Source organism: Doryrhamphus excisus, linkage group LG1 (genome assembly GCF_037039965.1).
Source record: "Doryrhamphus excisus strain RoL-2023G ecotype Guam linkage group LG1, RoL_Dexc_Guam_v1.1, whole genome shotgun sequence".
Taxonomy (NCBI): domain Eukaryota; kingdom Metazoa; phylum Chordata; class Actinopteri; order Syngnathiformes; family Syngnathidae; genus Doryrhamphus; species Doryrhamphus excisus.
The window spans coordinates 6,726,172-6,745,026 of record NC_136357.1 but is presented as its reverse complement, the minus strand read 5'-3'; the positions used below and the strand labels follow the sequence as shown (position 1 = coordinate 6,745,026).

The following is an 18,855-nucleotide window of genomic DNA, read 5'->3' as shown; positions in this document are numbered from 1 at the left end:
TTTTGTCATTTTTTTCATCATTTATTTTGTAAACAAGATACATTGCACTGGACAACTGAATGCATTCATACACATGAACACAATGTAGCACATTAGAGAGGCAGACAGGTAATGTACGCAACACATTGTACCGCAATGGTAGAGTTCCTAATACCAGTTGTACCTTTTCAACAGGGCTGTTCAGTGTGGTACGACACGTTTGGGGCCTCCATGCCCCCCCAGAAAAGTGTTCTGGGGAGTTTCCCCGCCTACCCCAGACTGAAATTCTTTTTCTGTGCATTCAATGATGTCTACTGGTGCCTCCAAGGAAGGTCACGTCACACTTTGAAAAACCCTGCTAGTGTCAAAATGTGTTTAAATCCTTTAATTTCTAAGTACCGGGAGTTATTCCAGTATCACTGAGATTATGATGATGATTCTGGATATGTGATGCACATTTTAACATGACAGCATGTAGAGGTAGTTTATTTATTCTTACACTGAAGTGGTTTGGTTTATTTCAAACAATGTATCATGTTTTGTAACGGGGCATCAATAGAATTCATCTGTTTGAAAGCAATGCAAACAAACCCCAAAAGTACACATTAGCTACCCCAGTACAATAATCGTCTCCAATTCAGGAGCTGCATCAAAAACATTACCTTTGCAAAGATATTGTACAGAATTTTAGGTTTATAATAATAATTGTAGTCTGCAGTGGTGTAAAATGACAATGCATTGTGTTTCTAATATTTCATCCAATTACAATGTGGAAAAAAAATAAATACATAAGGAGTTTTAGATCAGCTAAACATAATTAAATGCAAATGCTCAAGTAAATAAACCCACTACAGAGATTTGGATTATTCATTGTAATTTCTTGGTGTTCTATAGTCAACGAAGCATGCAACATCTGACATGCAGAGTCCTTCATTCTAAAGCTTCTCACATCTTTTCAAATCAATTGATAACTATTTACAAATTAAAAAACCCACAGTAAAGCGACCGACCCGGTAGATTTCCTATTAAACAATCGGCGTCCTTAACTGCTGATGTGGAAAAGAGAACAAGGAATTTCTATGAAGACCTCAATGTGTGTCGGTTCCTCATCTCAATAAATACGGAGAAAAAAACAGTAAAGACATGAGAGTCTGGTTAAGTTTTTCCACTACTACATGATAGTACAGTATGTACAAGAAGAAAATAAAAAGAAAACATAATATGCATAAAAAGGTGTAAATAAAGAAATCTCATCCTCTTATAATACAGTAATATTGCATAGAATAGTTAACACAGTGAGGCTATTTCAGCCTGTACTTTAACCTCCACTGTCTTCCTCAGTCTCTCCCAGGCTGATGTCAGTAAAGAACATACCTTCAGGTGTCCTCAGAAGTGAGGACTCCTGCTTCAGTTCAGCATCCTTCTCTCACCTGACAGCATGTGGGACCCTCCTCAAACACTTCACCACTTCCCGAGGCCGCTCCCCGCTTCATTTAGACCAGTCAGCAGCCAGTCAGGCATCAAGTCGCCATGTTTGGACACAATCGATGGGCACAATCACACAAACCCAGGCTTCATGGAGTTCTTGAAACACTTGGGACAACCTTTTGTCCCGTTAGTCTGCAGACACCTTAAAGAAGATATCATTTAGAATCAGACCTAAAAAAAAAACAAACAAGACCAATGTGAACTCACTTGAGGTGGAAAATATGGGAACAGGGTAAGGCCTGCAGCTTTTGGTCCCTGTCCCCGATGGACTCGCCACACATGCCGCAGTAGAGCTCCAGCTCCTCCACACACTGCAGGAACTTCACCACCTGCTCTCGTAGCTCCTCCTGCTTCCCTTGGCTCCTGTAGATGCCTTCCCTCAAACAGTGGGCCTTCAGTGTGCACAGCTGGAGACACGCATACAAAGTAATGATATGTGAGGGGGAACGTGTGCACCACAACATTTGGGAGGAACTTCACCAACCTTGTTTCCCATTCCATCTGCCAGCGCCTGTGCTCGCTCTAACGAATCAATAGCCTGGGGAATAAAACATGGCACAAATATGAATTATAAGAATTGATATCAATATCAGAAATGTCCCATATAGCGATAACAAAGCCAATATCATTCATTCATTCATTCATTCAATTTCTACCGCTTATCCTCATGAGGGACGCGGGGGGGGGGTGCTGGAGCCTATTCCAGCTGTCTTCAGGCGAGAGGCGTGGTACACCGCTGACTGGTCGCCAGCCAATCACAGGGCACATATAGACAAACAACCATTCACACTCACATTCATACCTATGGACAATTTGGAGTCGCCAATTAAGCTACCTTTTTTTTGGAATGTGGGAGGAAACTGCAGAAAACCCACGCATGCACGGGGAGAACATGCAAACTCCACACAGGGATGGCCGAAGTTGGAATTGAACCCTGGTCTCCTAGCTGTGAGGTCTGCTTTCTATATGTAAAACGATAATTATTTCTCAAGTGTAACTTTTGGGATGTTTGTACGGTTCAGTTTTGTTCTGACCAATAAAACACTCTCTATTTAGATATATACTTATCATGCAAGTGTAAAAAGTTATTGGAATTGAACTCGAGTCTCTAACCACTCATCCGCCGTGCAGCACAAGCCAATATCAAGCATCTCTAATTTTGAGTGTGTGTGAATCCACTGTAAGAAATGACCCACTTTTACTGTAATATGAATGTGTATGTAAACAAAGTGTTGTCACAAAGGCACCTTATCATATTCCTTGAGCAGAAGCCAACACTTTGCGACAGCCAGGTGAACATGACCTTGTCCAAGACGATTCCCAATCTCTGTCATGATGCCTAACGCAGATTCGTAACGAGGGAATGCTTTCTGAAAGAGAACGTAAAAAAAACGATCAAAATCAGTTGCAAAGCAAAGCAAATTTGTATTTATGTAAAACTAGACGCAGAATAAAAGCCCAGGCTAAAACACATTAAAAGCAATGGCTGGTGTCATGTAAGCTAGTAATTATTATTATTATTATCATTAATTATTATTAATTATTACTTTACAAAAAATAGTAATAATGGACAGCAAGACATCATTGCCTCAAAAATTGGTTTGAGCACAGACCTAAAACCTTGCTTCCTAATGCACAAGACTAGACACACACAAACTAAAAACCTCAGGTAGGGTTTAACAAGAAGAAACTGATGTTTGGATTGGTCACCTGTCCAGACACAGTCTCAAGTTCTTGTTTTTTAATGCATAAGATTAGACACATGCAATCCAGAAAATAAGTAAATGTCACAAAAAAGTGGGCTAATAAATTCTGAAATAAGATTTCAGAAAATAACAGATACAATTTCTACACTGTACAAGAAGCAATGAAGTCTGTAAAATTAAATAATTAAAAATAAAAAATCACAAAATTGTTAACTATAATGATGAAAATGGTAATATTAATGATGATTATAATGATGGTAATAATGATAAAGATTATAACAATAATGATAATAATAAAAATATTTCAATGATAATAATAACAGCGGAAACAAGACAATGGCATGAACATGATTATATCTTGCAAAAAGGGGTAGGCATTTATAAGCTTTTGCTTCAGCCTACTCCTTTTGGGCTTGGGATCAGATAGTTGAATACAAATGTAAATAATGGAAAGTTATATTTTGATTGATGTAAGAAATGCACTGTTATGATTCATATATTTGCCCAAATAAAGGAAAAAAAAAAAAAAAAAAGCTAATATAAGTAGGAGAACAAATAGGAACTTTTCTCCTTACATCAAAGTCCCGCCTGTAGCGGTGTATGTCTGCAAAGTTTAGCAAGCACAGGGCCTGCAGAGGACGGTCACCATGCTGGAGGGCGATTTTCATAGACTCCTGTTGAAGGACATAAAACAGGAGTAAAACATAAAAAGATGATACACATAAAAAACACAAGGGACCCCTGAGATCCCCTGAATGAATAACATTCGGATACACACATTAAAACGTTTTTGTCGTATTAAATGGATTCAAATATCAACACTTACAATACCAATAGCCATACTCTAGTCACTTCATTGCAATACTGTACAAATTACTGTTATTATACATTGTCACATCCATACTGTGCATACTGTTTATAATCTGTATAATCTGCAATAGCCATATTATAGTCATTTATATCCCTGTACATATCCTCACTGTATTATAGTCATAGCCTGTTATAGTTTTTTTTACATAGATCTGTCCATTTTTTCTACATTTACTTACTACTAAGGTACTTATAAAATTGCACTTCTGGTTGGATGCTAACTGCATTTTGTTGCCCTGTACCTGTGACATGAGCAATAACAATAAAGTTGAATCTAATCTAACCAAGGGTATTATTAGTATCGGATGGATACTGGAAAAATTATATTGATATTTTTTTACTTCTCTTCTATGTTTATTTTCACAAATATCTCACTTTTTTGGAGGGATATAAGTCAAAGGATTTGAATGAGAGCCAATACTTATTTTCTATATTTTGCTTGTATAATTGTATGTAATCAAAGGGAATACATTTGGATCTCAACAAGTATTATTACCAAAAACACCGTCTTGTTACCGTATTTCCAAACAGTGACCAAACAAAGCACTACTGTCTCTGTGAAGAATGGATTGTAGTTCTGTTAGAGTTAGCGTCAGATAATAAGGTTTGCGCTCATTAAACGTGACCCTACATATTGGGAAGTCCTCGGGAGTGCTTGAACAATGCCTTAGCGTCAGATAATAAGATAAGACGTTTTGGATGGGTCTGCACACCCGGTTTTACAGATTAGACCTAGTTCAACTGAGTCAATACGATCTGAACTTCCTTATATGGGCTGCAGATTGCCTGCGCTCAGTAAACGTGACCCTCCGTATCGGGAAGTCCTCGGGAGCGTTTGGGAGTGTCACCAATCGCAGCAGAGGGGGTGTATCTACAGGAAGGAGTAAATTAAACAAACTTTTTGGGTCGGAAACTGGAAGATCTAGAAAGCTTTCTGTGTGGGTTATTGTGTGTAGCTGCTCTATAGGAGTCTGCAACTCTATACAGAGCACCAAACATTTGTATAATAGGTCCCCTTTAAACATTATTATGTGTGTAGGTGTTTTATTTGTTCGTAGGACATACAGAGAACAATTAACAACTCTGTATCTTTCTCCTTTATTCCTCCTGAATAAGCACCGATGAGGCATTCACAAGTACTCCGTATTGTTTGAGTGTTTGTGTGAAAGTTGCAAGTACCGGTCCCGAAGTTTGAGAGCCAAAGAGCATCCGTTCTTCCGTTTTTGTGTGACAAGATTATGTGCTAGAATAGAACATACACGGTCATGGGAACTCGGACATGGACTATAATAAATTAAAATGAGTTGGATGATCCTCGGGCGGCACGGCGGTCTAGTGACCTCACAGCTAGGAGACCAGGGTTCAATTCCACCCTCGGCCATCTCTCTGTGTGGAGTTTGCATGTTCTCCCCGTGCATGCGTGGGTTTTCTCCGGGTACTCCGGTTTCCTCCCACATTCCAAAAACATGCTAGGTTAATTGGCGACTCCAAATTGTCCATAGGAATGAATGTGAGTGTGAATGGTTGTTTGTCTATATGTGCCCTGTGATTGGCTGGCCACCAGTCCAGGGTGTACCCTGCCTCTCACCCGAAGACAGCTGGGATAGGCTCTTGCACCCCCGCGACACTCGTACGGAAAAGCGGTAGAAAATGAATGAATGAATGGATGATCCTCATCTCTTGCCTCCAAACAGACAGGAAGAGCGTTCAATCACTTGCGTTAGTTCCATAGAACAACAGTATGAACGTAGTGAACCTTTTTGTTAGTCATACAGTGTCTTTGTTTCGGTGGGTGGAGGCGGGGCTGCTAGCGTACACACAGAGTGTATTTACTTGGTGTCAGATCAATACCAAAATACGCAGTATAGCCCCCAGCCCAGTGAGGTACATCCTCTTCTATAGACGACAGGAAGTGGAAATTGTTTGTCTGAATGCATTTGGCAAATGTAATGCTATCTTGTTACCAGACTTTTGCACGCCAAAGCAATGACAGAGTTATTTTTCAGCACCTCCCCCACCAGTACATAATTAGAACAGAGAGCGGAGACTACAGCTCCCCCCCCTTCATTAACACTTAAAAGCAGAGCCTCTGTAGGCATATTTTGGTCCAGGTCTAAGGTCCAGAACAAGGGAACAACTGGCGCTAGCACCTGTCTACTGTATCTACAGCTCTGACATCAGGACGCCCCAAAGACATCCGTTATTGTCCGTACGCGCTTACCTCGCAGCATTCCATGGCGTCTGGCAGGCGCTCCAGCTTCCTGTAGGCTACGGACATGTGGTACTGGCTCATGGCTCGATACTTAAGGCTCCAGCCTTTGCCGTAGTCGTTGACCAGCTCGGCCGCTTTGCAGGGAAAAAACAGGGCTTTCTCGTAGTCCTGTGAACGAGACCGACGCAAGTGGTGTTTTTGCTTGAGAAGTAAACATGGAAGCATCAAAATATTTTTTTTAAATGCATGCATAAAATAACGTGAGTACATTCTCCACATACCACCTGGTCACAATGCCATTGAAACCAATCCTCCACGGGAAGCTAGGGGGATTACTTTTACAAATCTCTGATGTCAAGGGTACGCTATCACCCCCCCCCCCTTACCAGAGCAGGCCGCCATGACTGACAATGCCCACTACTCCATGAGCTAACGCTCGTTTGTTTGGATGCTTGGCAGTGTTATCATGCTCTGCAAATAAACATGAGCGATTGCACAATGGAGTCACACGTGCAACACAATGTCAGTGGGCTGCTGCTGTTTCACGTTTGATGAAAGAACTGCGGTCACTCTGCCAAGTAATGGCAACAGCGGGCTCAGATGCGGCACATTCAGGTGAGCTATTACGCTAACTCTTGCATAACGCAAACTGGAAAGTCCATATTTAGTTGTAATCGGTGTCATGTCACGTGATGAGAGTTAACTCGTGAGTGTGAGTGTTTTTTTTTACACTTATGTGATAAGTATGAATGCTAGACATTGATATGCATAATGCACAATACACCTAAGAGTGTTTTTATTGTTATACCTCCTAATACTAACACTGGTTCAGCACTATAGTACGTCTTGCAGTGGTTAACTTTTTACACTTGCATGATAAGTATAAATCTAAATAGGGAGTGTTTTATTGGTCAGAAGAAAAATGAACCGTAAAAGTTACATTTGATAACTAATAATTAGTGTTTTACATGTAGAAAAGACCAGGGTTCAATTCCACCCTCGGCCACCTCTGTGTGGAATTTGCATGTTCTCCCCGTGCATGCATGGGTTTTTTTCCGGGTACTCCGGTTTCCTCCCACATTCCAAAAACATGCTAGGTTAATTGGCGACTCCAAATTGTCCATAGGTATGAATGTGAGTGTGAATGGTTGTTTGTCTATATGTGCCCTGTGATTGGCTGGCCACCAGTCCAGGGTGTACCCCGCTTCTCGCCCGAAGACAGCAGGGATAGGCTCCAGCATACCCCCTGCGACCCTCGTGAGGATAAGCAGTAGAAAATGAATTAATGAATGTAGAAAACTATGCAAAAAGTAACTCTAAATTATGAATAAATTGAACTTATTGTTGATGCCGACTTGCCGTACATGAGACCAAGAGATCACAAGATCAAATTCTCTAATTTCCTTCCTATCAAATAACAACTTGGCCCCATGGTGGGCTATTTAGCAGTCAATGAAACCAATCAGCAAAATAGGTAACTCTCATTGAAAGAAAGTGAATGAAAATGCTTTCATTAAATATTCATTCATTTTCAATCGCCTATCCTCACGAGGGTTGCGGGGGGTACTGGAGCCTATCCCAACTGTTTTCGGGTGAGAGGCGGGGTACACCCTGGACTGGTGGCCAGCCAATCACAGGGCACATATAGACAAACAACCATTCACACTCACATTCATACCCATGGACAATTTGGAGTCGCCAATTAACCTAGCATGTTTTTGGAATGTGGGAGGAAACCAAAGTACCCAGAGAATGTCTTTAAATATAATAAATTAAATTAAATACATTTTACATTAACATTATTTTTAATTACATTTTACATTAATTGAAATATAATTGAAAAAGCATCACAGAGTCCAATCTATATCATTTTTAGAAAAAGAATAGTGATAAATAAAAACATTTCCAAGCTTGAAATTCTGAATTAGGGTTAGTAAACAACATTTTGACACTGGAACAGACTATTACTACTACTATGATTTCTTGTAGTAAAATCCAAACAAATCCCAGGTCAACCAGCATCAAGGAACAGATTGGGTTTGACTTAAGACATAGTCATTGCATGGCGAGGAGGTCGTAGCGTTTACTAAATGTCTAAGCAAGGGGGGGGGGTCCAAATGTTTTCCAAGGAGGGCCACATACAGAACAATTAAAGCATTCAAATGCCACTTATATTTTATATAGTTATAAAACATGCTAAGCCCAATCCAATCCAAGTAAAAAAAAGTTTGGGATTATGCTGTGGGATGCAAAACAAAAAAAAAGCTGTAGCCATTTGGACCCCCCCCCCTTTCCAGCATTTTTGTATGGTAGCCATATGTGATGCATTTCCCCTTCAATTCACAATTTTTCAGTAAAATCTGATAGTCACCTTCAGATGAATGTAGATGTTTCCCAGACTGCAGCAGACTCTGCACTCCAGCATCTTATCGTCATTGTTGTGCGCATAGCGGAGGGCCTTCTCGTAGCTCTCCAAAGCTTGCTGGAAGAGGCTGAGGCCCAGGAAGGCGTTGCCCATGCTGAGACATACCTGACCGTTGAGCTGCAGACTGACAGTGGTGCCCTGCATGTTTAAGCAGGTCTTACAATAGGATACCGTTTTGTGGAAGTCGCACAGCTTCTCGTTGCTGCGCGCCAAGTTCAGATAACCCTCGGTCAGGTAGTCGGGGTCCTCCATTTCTCTGGCCGTGTCGATTTGATCCAAGGCGTACTGCAAAAAGAGGGATGAAGCTGCATGAATTGCTCAGTGTGGAGAGAAGTGCTGCTGATTATGTCAACATGACTCTCGGATTGCATGACACCTATTTACTCTGCACGATCCACACATGGAAGTTCTACTAAGGAGGCAACCTTTGACCACTTATCGTTATTGAAAATTATAATTATGCAAGACAAGAAAATGAGTCCAAATGAATCAAGGTGATACTTTGGAGTCTTACCTTGAGCATATCTTTATATTTCCCCATTTCCGAGTGAGCCGTGATCAAGCATCCCAAAACGCGAAACTTTCCACCAGGATCTGAGGTCTTCTCCAACACTTTTGTCCACACTTGCAGAGCTTTATCAGTCTGGTTGGATTGGTACAACCTCAGGCCCTTCTCGATCTGCTGCTTGGTTTGGTCCTGGCCCATCTCTGCTCCGAGGTGCCTCATAAAAATATTCATTCGTTTAGGCCATGCGACTTTAGCGGGGCAGCAGGAAAGCAGATCTCTGCCATGCAAAACACAGAAGAAGATCCCTTGAAGATGATCCCCTGAGAGGTCGCTGCCAGAAGGCCCAGCACATCCAGGTCTCTCAGCTCCGGCTGGGCTGAAAGGAAACCGGATCCAACAAAGTCGAGCGCCGACCCACCAAGACCATTATCACCAGTGACTTTGTAGTAAAGCGAAGAGCTGGGAAAATATCTTCCCCCATTTAACCGTGGAATAACCCCCCCTCGGCATGTAACATTTCAAAGTTCTTCCTCATATTTGCGACTGAAAACCGCCAAAGAAACACGTTTCGTAGCAGAGCGCTAGCAGCAATATCCAAGAATATCTACTCCCTCCACACCCCAAGCCACAGGAATTCTCAGCACCCCTCTGTCCAACCCCCCCCCTCCACCTTCCTCGTAGTGCTGGCGCTACAGCAGATGGCCTTGTCACTCCAAACCATGTGTCCCTTCAGGAATTCTGCTCTGTCCTCAGCAAGCAGCCCCAAGGTCAGTAGAGCTTCTAGCGATCCACCTTCGCACTAATTCCTCATCTTGGCCACCCATTTAACATCACCTCAACCTTGCACGAGTACAAACAACAACCACATTGTTGGGTAGCGATGGATCATGCAAAGACGGCGGAAGACGGCGACCTCGGCGGCTTTGGGTTCCGATCGTGATTTCTTAGTATATGGAGTCGCATATGTGCTCCCAGAAAACCCCACCACCACTCATCTCAGCGTCAGCAACTGACGCTTAGAATAGTTCACAAAGTCTGACATGTAACCGGGGCTTGGGTTTCAGCTGCACAGTCTCCTGCAACACATCAATGGGATCAAAGTAGTAGTAGCTTTTTCTCCTTCAACTCCATTTTTGTCCACCAAGGACACAAACAAGCGTCTACAACTTCTCACTTCACAAATGTAGCAGTCGCTAACTTAATGCAAACAAGGCCACAAAAAAACTAGTAGCGACAATCATATATTTGCCAAGAAACAAGTACATTTTACATCCAAAAATACAGATTTTAAGACAAGAACATGTGAAAGTTAGAAAACGGCAACAACATTGAACACCTGAGGATACTGATCCTATGGAACACACTTCATTAACATATGCTGTTAAGTTAAATGGTTATACTTATTTTATTCATGCGTGTTGGGACTAAACATGCCGTGGCGTTTATCGATGGTGTCACTTTAGACACCCCTGGTTTATGGCTTCGCACACATTAGATGACGTCTCAACTAACACAACCAATAATAAGACCAGAGGTAATGCAAACAGCCTGCTTTTACGTTGATTATGGCAACAAAACTGCTTAGTAAATACTGGATGTGGAAAAACTATTGGGACACCTTGCCATTACATCTACACTTACAAAAAAATGGAAGAATTATGGAATTGGTCCCGCTCCCTTTGCAGCTATTGCAGTTTCTGCCTTTCCGGGAAGACTTTCTACAAAGGTTTGCAGTGTCAGTCTTTGAGAAATCGATAGACTCTAAAATAATCCACAAAGACATAACCCATAAGACAGTTGGTCAAATAAATATCATATCATGTCATATAAACTCAACAAAAAAAAAAAAACGGGAAATTTTTTTTTGTCAAATATTCTTCACAAATCACAAGTGTGCCTTAGGTTGGCCACAATAAAAGGCCACTGTTGAACATAATTAATGTGATTGCACCATTTACTTCTCCATCGCTGCCCCCAACCCTCTGGAACTCTTTGCCCCATTCGATCCGTGCTTTCCCTGACCTTCCCACCTTCAAAAAACAACTCAAAACCCACCTCTTTAAATCTGTTTTTAATGTCTAACTTTCTGACTGCTGTGCCCCGCCCCGCTTTTACTCATGTTTTAACTGTGTATTAACCAATGAATGCTGTATTTTGGTGTTGTCTTCTATTCTGTTTACTTGCTTTATTCAAAATCACTCTTCTGTAAAGTGTCTTTGAGTATTTTGAAAAGCGCTATACAAATAAAATGTATTATTATTATTATTATTATTGTGTGTGCAATACAGAGAGCAGAGGACTGTAAATGCGTGAACCGTGAAGAGACTGAAATGGCATGCACAAGTAAATAAGGCTGTTTTGCTGGTATAGTGTAAAAAAACTGTTAACCTTAATGTTGGTCACAGTAAAGTACCTCGCAAGGCCTCAGTCAGTCAAAAGTTCAGTCAGAATAAATGTTTTTTTTTTCTTCGAGTGGTTCGCATGTTGGCCACACAGTCAGGAATTTGGGAAGTTTGATTCTCCACTTGGGAATCCCACATTCCAAAAACATGCTAGGTTAATTGGCGACTCCAAATTGTCCATAGGTATGAATGTGAGTGTGAATGGTTGTTTGTCTATATGTGCCCTGTGATTGGCTGGCGACCAGTCCAGTGTGTACCCTGCCTCTCGCCCGAAGACAGACAACTGGGATAGGCTCCAGCATACCCCCCAACCCTAGTGAGGATAAGCGACACAGAAAATATATGGATGGATTATTCCAAAAGAAGGGCCATCCTCAAGAAGGCGTGTGAGAAGATATATGGAGTCATTGACCTCAAAGTAGGAAGACTCCAGTGGTGTCCCAATACTTTTGTCCATTACACACTTGTCAAAGTTTTTTTTTTTTTTTTACATTTTATAGTGTATAAGTTACTTTTACACTAGCAGGACAACTAAGAATATTAAAAACGCGGTAATCCCCATCGTCAGTTGCCATTAAAGTTTTGTCTTTTTATGCCTCAAAAGGAGCAGCGGCAAACTTATTTTAACACTTGCATGATGGGTAAGAATGTTAAAATGTTACTTAAAAATATTCACTGTATTATAATGTATATTTCCTGTAGGAAAAACTGAACATCATCCTGAAACGGATTGGCGTCAATCATTATTATTAATAGGAGGAATATTAGAGGGAGTTACAGTAGTAGTATTAGTCCAGACATATTGCTTATTATACTACTATAAACAACATACATCATACTTTACGTGTCATCATCCCTCTGTGTCCGCGATTCCTCTTTTTTTTCCAACACAGCTGGTTATGGAAGATCAGTTTTAGCTTGGTTTAAGGTTTCTTCCTTAGACGGGAGATGTCCTTACGTCACAAATGTATAAAAGAGAGTGGTTCGAAACCTGCTGCATTAATAAGGTGCTTTTGTTCGGAAATGGCAGTGTAGAATTGAAATGACATTACGGAAGCAGCTCAAGATCACCGATGTACACTATACTTCATTCCAAATGGTGTTTCAAGGAAACGTTCTTCCACACCAAACTCATCCATGCTTGCCTTGCATTGTTCCCACAAATACGGAAGCTTGATGAACTGATTAATACGTGTCGCAATACTGCTGTCTCTATATGAGATGTCGATGTAGGTTCTTCAGTGGAGGTATTTACACGAAGAGCTGTTAGGCCAAAACGAATTGCCAGTTCGTTAGAAGGATCTTGATACCTCTGATAACAGAGACTACAGATGTGGCCGGGTTGAACTTTAGCGTGTTTGCATCACCTTTCTTACATTTGTCCCTGAAAACGTAGATGCAGCCGTTGCAGCTGGCTACTTTCCACAGAGAAGGAACGCAGCTCCACGCTTCAGGGAAACGTAAGCGGGTAAAGCTCTCCAACAAAGGGTTGTAGCAAACCAGCGAGTCTCCTTCCCCGACGATGAAGATGACGTCCATGTGGACGGCGGCGTGCATGCACCCGGCAAACGGCAGCATATATGGTTTCATCTGACACTTCTGTGACGCTGTATCAAAACACTGAATGAGGCGTGACGGCTTGGTGAAGAAGTCCATGTCATTCTCCTCCCCCCCAAGCAGGTAGATAGTACCTCCCAAGTTGACACCGGCAGCTCCTGACACCGCCGTGTCCAGCTGGCTGGTCTCTGTCCACATGTTGTCCTTCACCGTGTAGTAGATGATGGCGTTAGAGAGCGTGTCTTGTAGTGTCTTACCACCTAGTGAGTAGATGGCATCCTCGCTCGACACCGACACCATAGTGTGGTGGAGACGGTCTCTGGGAAGGGGCGCGCAACGCTCCCAGTCCATGGTGTGCATGTTGCACTTCCACATGCGTCGGGGGATGGAACCGCCCACCACGTAGAGGTCACCTCCATGCTTGCAAGCGGCAGTGATCTGGTGGCATAAACTGTTCTGGCCGCTAACGCTGATGGCGTCGTCCTCGTCGCAGTGAAGCGACACAGCTAGGGAGTGAGTCCTCGTGTCTTCTTTACCGATCAGGTAAATGTGAACATTCTCACCAATTTCCTGTGGCCAAGCGGAGGAAAAGACAATGGCAATGGTAAGTGTAAACAATGACTAATAGGAGTGTAAAGGGCATAACAGGGGTACTATTTAATATCTATAGGGCTCTAATAATGTTAAAAATGGTATTTAGAAAGTTTGTGTATTCTCTAACTACGAAAACATTCAATTTATTAGCATTGAATCCTGTATCAAGGAAGTTAATTTATCACGGTCGGGTCTGGAGCCAATTAACCGCTATAAATGTGGAACAACTGTACCGCATATACGTATATATACAGAAAATCATAATGGCTTGTTTGACACAAGCAACAGCCCAACACATTACCACAAAGAAATACATTCATAAGATTATACACATACAGTAAAGTCTCGTTATATCGATATCGGTTATAACGAATTACTACTTATTACGATACTATTTTCATTTCCCGGCAAATTTCTAGTCTTTTATGATATAATTAGTTCCGTTAGTACGATACCCGGTTATTATGATAATCCGGTTACTACGATTCCCTTTTCATCTCCCGCCAGCCAATTTGGTCTGCTTATATCGATACAAAAGCAGCTTAAATCAATCTTTGCTTAAGGATTTCAATACCAAAAAAGAACACGGCGAACGGCTGCTTCCAGTCAACTTTATTTTTCACACTTCCACCACCACAGCACACACACCGATTCCCGCACTTCCTGGTTCACAGGTCATGCTCAACCCGCCCCACATAGCTGGCCAAACACATGCCTGCAACAGAAGAACCAACTGACATAGCATACACACGTATTCCAACGAAGACACAAGTGTACAAATACATGTATTTAATTGTGTTGTATTCAGATATCTTTTTATCGCTTGCAATAATCACTGTTTTTCATATGTACATGCTGGCGTTCGTGGTTTCTCTCGTGTGTATAGAATCTATATACACGAGAGAAACCACGAACGCAGTTGGTTCTTCTGTTGCAGGCATGTGTTTGGCCAGCTATGTGGGGCGGGTTGAGCATGACCTGTGAACCAGGAAGTGCGGGAATCGGTGTGTGTGCTGTGCTCTGGTGGTGGAAGTGTGAAAAATAAAGTTGACTGGAAGCAGCCGTTCGCCGTGTTCTTTTTTGGTATTGAAATCCTTAAGCAAAGATTGATTTAAGCTGCTCGACATTGTTCTATACTATAGAACAATGTCGAGTGCATTATTGCCCACTTTTAATGCAGTTCGGCGCAGGATCGGATATATGGATAGTCCGGTTATATCGGTATTTTTTCCGACTCCCGAGAATATCGATATAACAAGACTTTACTGTATATTGTGTTGACTAGGGGTGTCACAAGATCTCCCGAGATTAAAAAGTTTAAAAAGCCGTCTCACAGATCAGCCAGACATCTGTCAGACTGAACTATGGCATTGATATTGAAGTAGTAGTGAGTGAGGCAGGATTGGAACCACACTATAAACCTTGCAATCCTACCTGCACTCAGTGTCCCGGCATCACTTGTTTGCTCGTGATGGGTGTCTGCTCTCCACCGGAATTCAACAGCAACAGTATATGATTTGAAAAACGGATTTTACCGGATTCAGAAAGGCTGGAGTGTTGCCAAACGGACCTGGTTGTTGCGGTGAGTTGTGAATAATGAAAGCTGACATGGCAAAGTCCAATTGTGTACCACTGTAGCTTTGTTCTGATAAACCTAGTTTGGGAGGACAATAGCCTTTCAATTACCAGAGTGTGATTGATGAATGCAAGCCAATATCCAAAAGGTACGTTAGCTATAAGCTGTTGATTTTCAATGTAAAATATCAATGTAATGCTACGTTGTTTTACATTTCTACCTACTGATACAAACGTGAAATTAGTGGCCATTATTATGTTCATACATATATCATGTTTCTGATGCTACATCTGTTGATGTTTACAACTGTTGCCGTACAACTTGATTAGTGATTAGTGTTTATATGTATGTCACAACAAAGCAGTTTTTATACTGCTCCTGAAAAAAACAGGTACATACACAGTTGTGATTGGACAATGATAAAATACTACCTTCAGATTTTCTTGAAGAATACATGCAAACTCCTCTCTTTCCACCTTGTTGTGATTTATCCATGATTCAATAGCCACAGTTGGATTCTGGGAGCTTGGAACGCCGTCTGGAAAAAAAAAACATCTAATTGAGACATTTGTTCTACGGTGGATACACTGTAGAATAGCTAACAAGTACTACCTTTAATGATGTCCAAGAGTAAACAGAGAGGCAAATTGAGGAATTCTTCTGTTAGATGAAGTTGGGACAAGTGGATTTTAGCGCAGTGTTTAGCAGAGGTGTACAACTCCTGGTCACTGTGCCTGTCTGCAAGCCACATCACCTGGACAAACACACACAGTCGTTATAAATCCTTGCTTCAGTATACAAAAGTCATGTAACAAAAAAAAACAAAAAAAAAACAACTCACCTGCAGACAATTCTTGACCTCCACTGTCCGTGAAAGAAAGCGAGAACATTCCTCAAAAAGAGCAGTTAACTGGTACATGTCTGCCATCTCATAGGTGTCCTGCAGCTCTTCCACCCTCAGTTTAATGGTGCCATGGTAGATGTAGTCAATCAGCAGCTGGAAGACAGCGGCGCTTACATCCTTCAGTTCAATTGCACGGTTGTGTGACTCTTTGAGGTTGGAGGTGAACATGGATCGGAAGAAACTGCTCTGAGCTGACAGCACGAGTCGGTGTAAGTGGAACTCTTTGCTGTCCACTGTGACGGTGACATCAGCAAACAGGCCGTCTTCCAAACACAAATCCATGATGCTCTTAACCACACGGCTGGAGTGGGAGCGGTCGGTGAAGGTGTAGCCTTGGAAATAGTTCTCCTCTCCGCCGACACTGAGGCCCCCCTCCTCGCTGGACTCCATCTTTGATGCCGGGCTGGGGCAAAAAACAACATCAATACACATATCAGGTGTTTGGTAGGTACACATGTATGTATACATGTTTAAGCTTTTCAAACTCATGGACCAGCGCTATGGAGGAAGATAAAAGGTACATGGAATATTCTTTGACTTTAATATCTATCTGAATACGAAAATTGATTTGTCCGAAATGTACTTTATTTTGCCCGGAAATCCTACATTGTCGCGTTTGCATTGTGGTTATTGTGGGGTGAAATGCAATACACAGCATCGTGCATTATTAGGGATACTCTACATGGAAAATATAACACTTCCCTGGACTTTTTAATTATCAAAAACATGTAAATGGTTACTCTGGTGCCATTTAAAACCGATTTTACATAGTATATTTGTAGTACGGTTGTCCGTGGGTCGATCACAGCTTTTGTCTTACCTAAAGCAATAGGGACCAAAGGCATTCTTTTCCAGTATAAAATCTTCTCAAAGTTTAAAATTAGGAGTAGAGAAGCGAATGAGCTATCAATAATTAAAGTTATCAAGCTTTCCCAAATGCCAACATTTGTAACATTGCTACATATAGGCTCCAAATAAACTGCCTTGAGCTGACACGTCCTTTATTTGTAATGGAATTTTAAACTCTTAAATGTCAGGTAAACAAAAACACAGCTGAACACGGAATGCGTAACAACAATATTAGATACAAACTGACATTCTACTAACGAATAGTGACAACTATGATATGCTAACGTGCACTGTATTGTCATGTAGATGCTAGTGTTAGCACACGTTAGCACAGGTCTTTGTATAGCGGTGAAAAAGCAACAACCGTGTTTTCAAGTCACTAGTGTTTTGCATATAAACCAGACAATAATACATGGATATTAATACTAAAGCATTACACCTACCTCGAACTTCGGTACTTTGTCATTAAATGGCAACGAAACACCGGAAGTAAATAAACTTTTTGATGGTCAGCTGACGCGACTTCTTCTTCTCTCTTTTATAAAACGGTATAAGCGTACTTGCGCCACCATATGATACGGAGTGTGAATTGGGATTGCCACACTATACATCGTCAGTCAAAAATACAAACATGCTATTTTCTATTTAAAAGTTATTTTCGCCTACTTATCAGATTACATATAAAGAAAATTATGATACACCGGCAAGCTTCATGAAAGCCTGTAACGTTGACAGTTTGTTAACTTGTCAGTGTTATTCAGCTCCGAACCGTAGTAAGGGCGACTTTATTTTAACATTTCAACACTTTTTCGGGTTCAAAGGTCATGCAAGTTTACGCCACATATAGCTGTCCAAGGCAATGCCTGTAACAAGTTGTCATATGTACAACATAGGTAAATGTTTATGTTTAAAATTAATTTTGAATAATTATATATGAATATTTAGAAATAAATGAGGACAATATTAACTAACATAACAATTAGCTGAGGAGTTTGAAAGACATTTAAACTCATAATTGCAGATTTTTGCATTACAACAAGTCAACCCCAACAAGTGGGTTTTTTTTATTTTTGTTTTTTTTTAATTTAAATATTTTATTACAAACTTCAATTGTACAAAGTATAAGCAGAATTACAGGAACATAAAAGTGCAATTCTACAAAACAATATCAACATATATAAGAAAAAGTAAATAACAAAGAAAGGAATGTGCGAGGGATATTGCTTGAAAATAAGAACAACAAAAATAAAAACAATAGAAAACATGTCACTTTAGCTTGTTCTTCATATGAATTGTTTTTAGAACGTTGTCCAATGTATGAAAAGTTTTCACTGCCTTTCTGTTTTTGATTATCAGCTTCAGTGATTCATATAATATCTTCAGTTCAGAAGAAAACTGGTGAATTTTTTGCACTCTGGATTTGTGAAGATGGAATTTTCCTAATAAACAGTCACATGTACAACATAGGTAAATGCTTATGTTTAACATTCATTTTGAATAATTATATATGAATATTTGGAAATAAATGAGGACAATATTAACTAAGGGCGGCACGGCGGTCTAGTGGTTAGCATGCAGACCTCACAGCTAGGAGACCAGGGTTCAATTCCCACCCTCGGCCATCTCTGTGTGGAGTTTGCATGTTCTCCCCGTGCACGCGTGGGTTTTCTCCGGGTACTCCGGTTTCCTCCCACATTCCAAAAACATGCTAGGTTAATTGGTGACTCCAAATTGTCCATAGGTATGAATGTGAGTGTGAATGGTTGTTTGTCTATATGTGCCCTG

General features: G+C 41.0%; 2 protein-coding genes across 2 annotated transcripts; both read right to left on the bottom strand.

Annotated features, from left to right (window-relative positions):
- Positions 1–10: 10 nt before the first annotated feature.
- Positions 11–9,800, bottom strand: rapsn (receptor-associated protein of the synapse, 43kD). Its single transcript, XM_058076331.2, has 8 exons — positions 9,195–9,800; positions 8,627–8,965; positions 6,265–6,423; positions 3,749–3,847; positions 2,715–2,837; positions 1,952–2,005; positions 1,675–1,874; positions 11–1,609 (listed from the first exon to the last, which is right to left on the bottom strand). Exons 1-8 carry the CDS (start codon positions 9,417–9,419, stop codon positions 1,537–1,539), a joined length of 1,272 nt encoding a protein of 423 aa, XP_057932314.2. The 5' UTR covers positions 9,420–9,800; the 3' UTR covers positions 11–1,536.
- Positions 9,801–10,413: 613 nt separating this feature from the next.
- Positions 10,414–17,604, bottom strand: kbtbd4 (kelch repeat and BTB (POZ) domain containing 4). Its single transcript, XM_058076491.2, has 5 exons — positions 17,514–17,604; positions 16,159–16,624; positions 15,930–16,071; positions 15,749–15,855; positions 10,414–13,717 (listed from the first exon to the last, which is right to left on the bottom strand). The coding sequence occupies exons 1-5, from the start codon at positions 17,534–17,536 to the stop codon at positions 12,857–12,859; spliced, it is 1,599 nt and encodes a 532-aa protein (XP_057932474.2). The 5' UTR covers positions 17,537–17,604; the 3' UTR covers positions 10,414–12,856.
- Positions 17,605–18,855: the final 1,251 nt, after the last annotated feature.

Bases quoted from the DNA above. Each gene is read 5' to 3' on its own strand.
- rapsn (XM_058076331.2), bottom strand. From the start codon at position 9,419: ATGAATATTTTTATGAGGCACCTCGGAGCAGAGATGGGCCAGGACCAA. The intron at 6,424-8,626 runs GTGACTATCAGA...TCTCGTTCACAG, and splicing joins ACATCTACATTCATCTGAAG to GACTACGAGAAAGCCCTGTT. The intron at 1,875-1,951 runs GTTGGTGAAGTT...GCGTGTCTCCAG, and splicing joins CAGATGGAATGGGAAACAAG to CTGTGCACACTGAAGGCCCA.
- kbtbd4 (XM_058076491.2), bottom strand. From the start codon at position 17,536: ATGACAAAGTACCGAAGTTCGAG. The intron at 16,625-17,513 runs GTAGGTGTAATG...TTTTTGCCCCAG, and splicing joins ACAAAGTACCGAAGTTCGAG to CCCGGCATCAAAGATGGAGT. The intron at 15,856-15,929 runs GTAGTACTTGTT...TTTTTTTTCCAG, and splicing joins ACTCTTGGACATCATTAAAG to ACGGCGTTCCAAGCTCCCAG.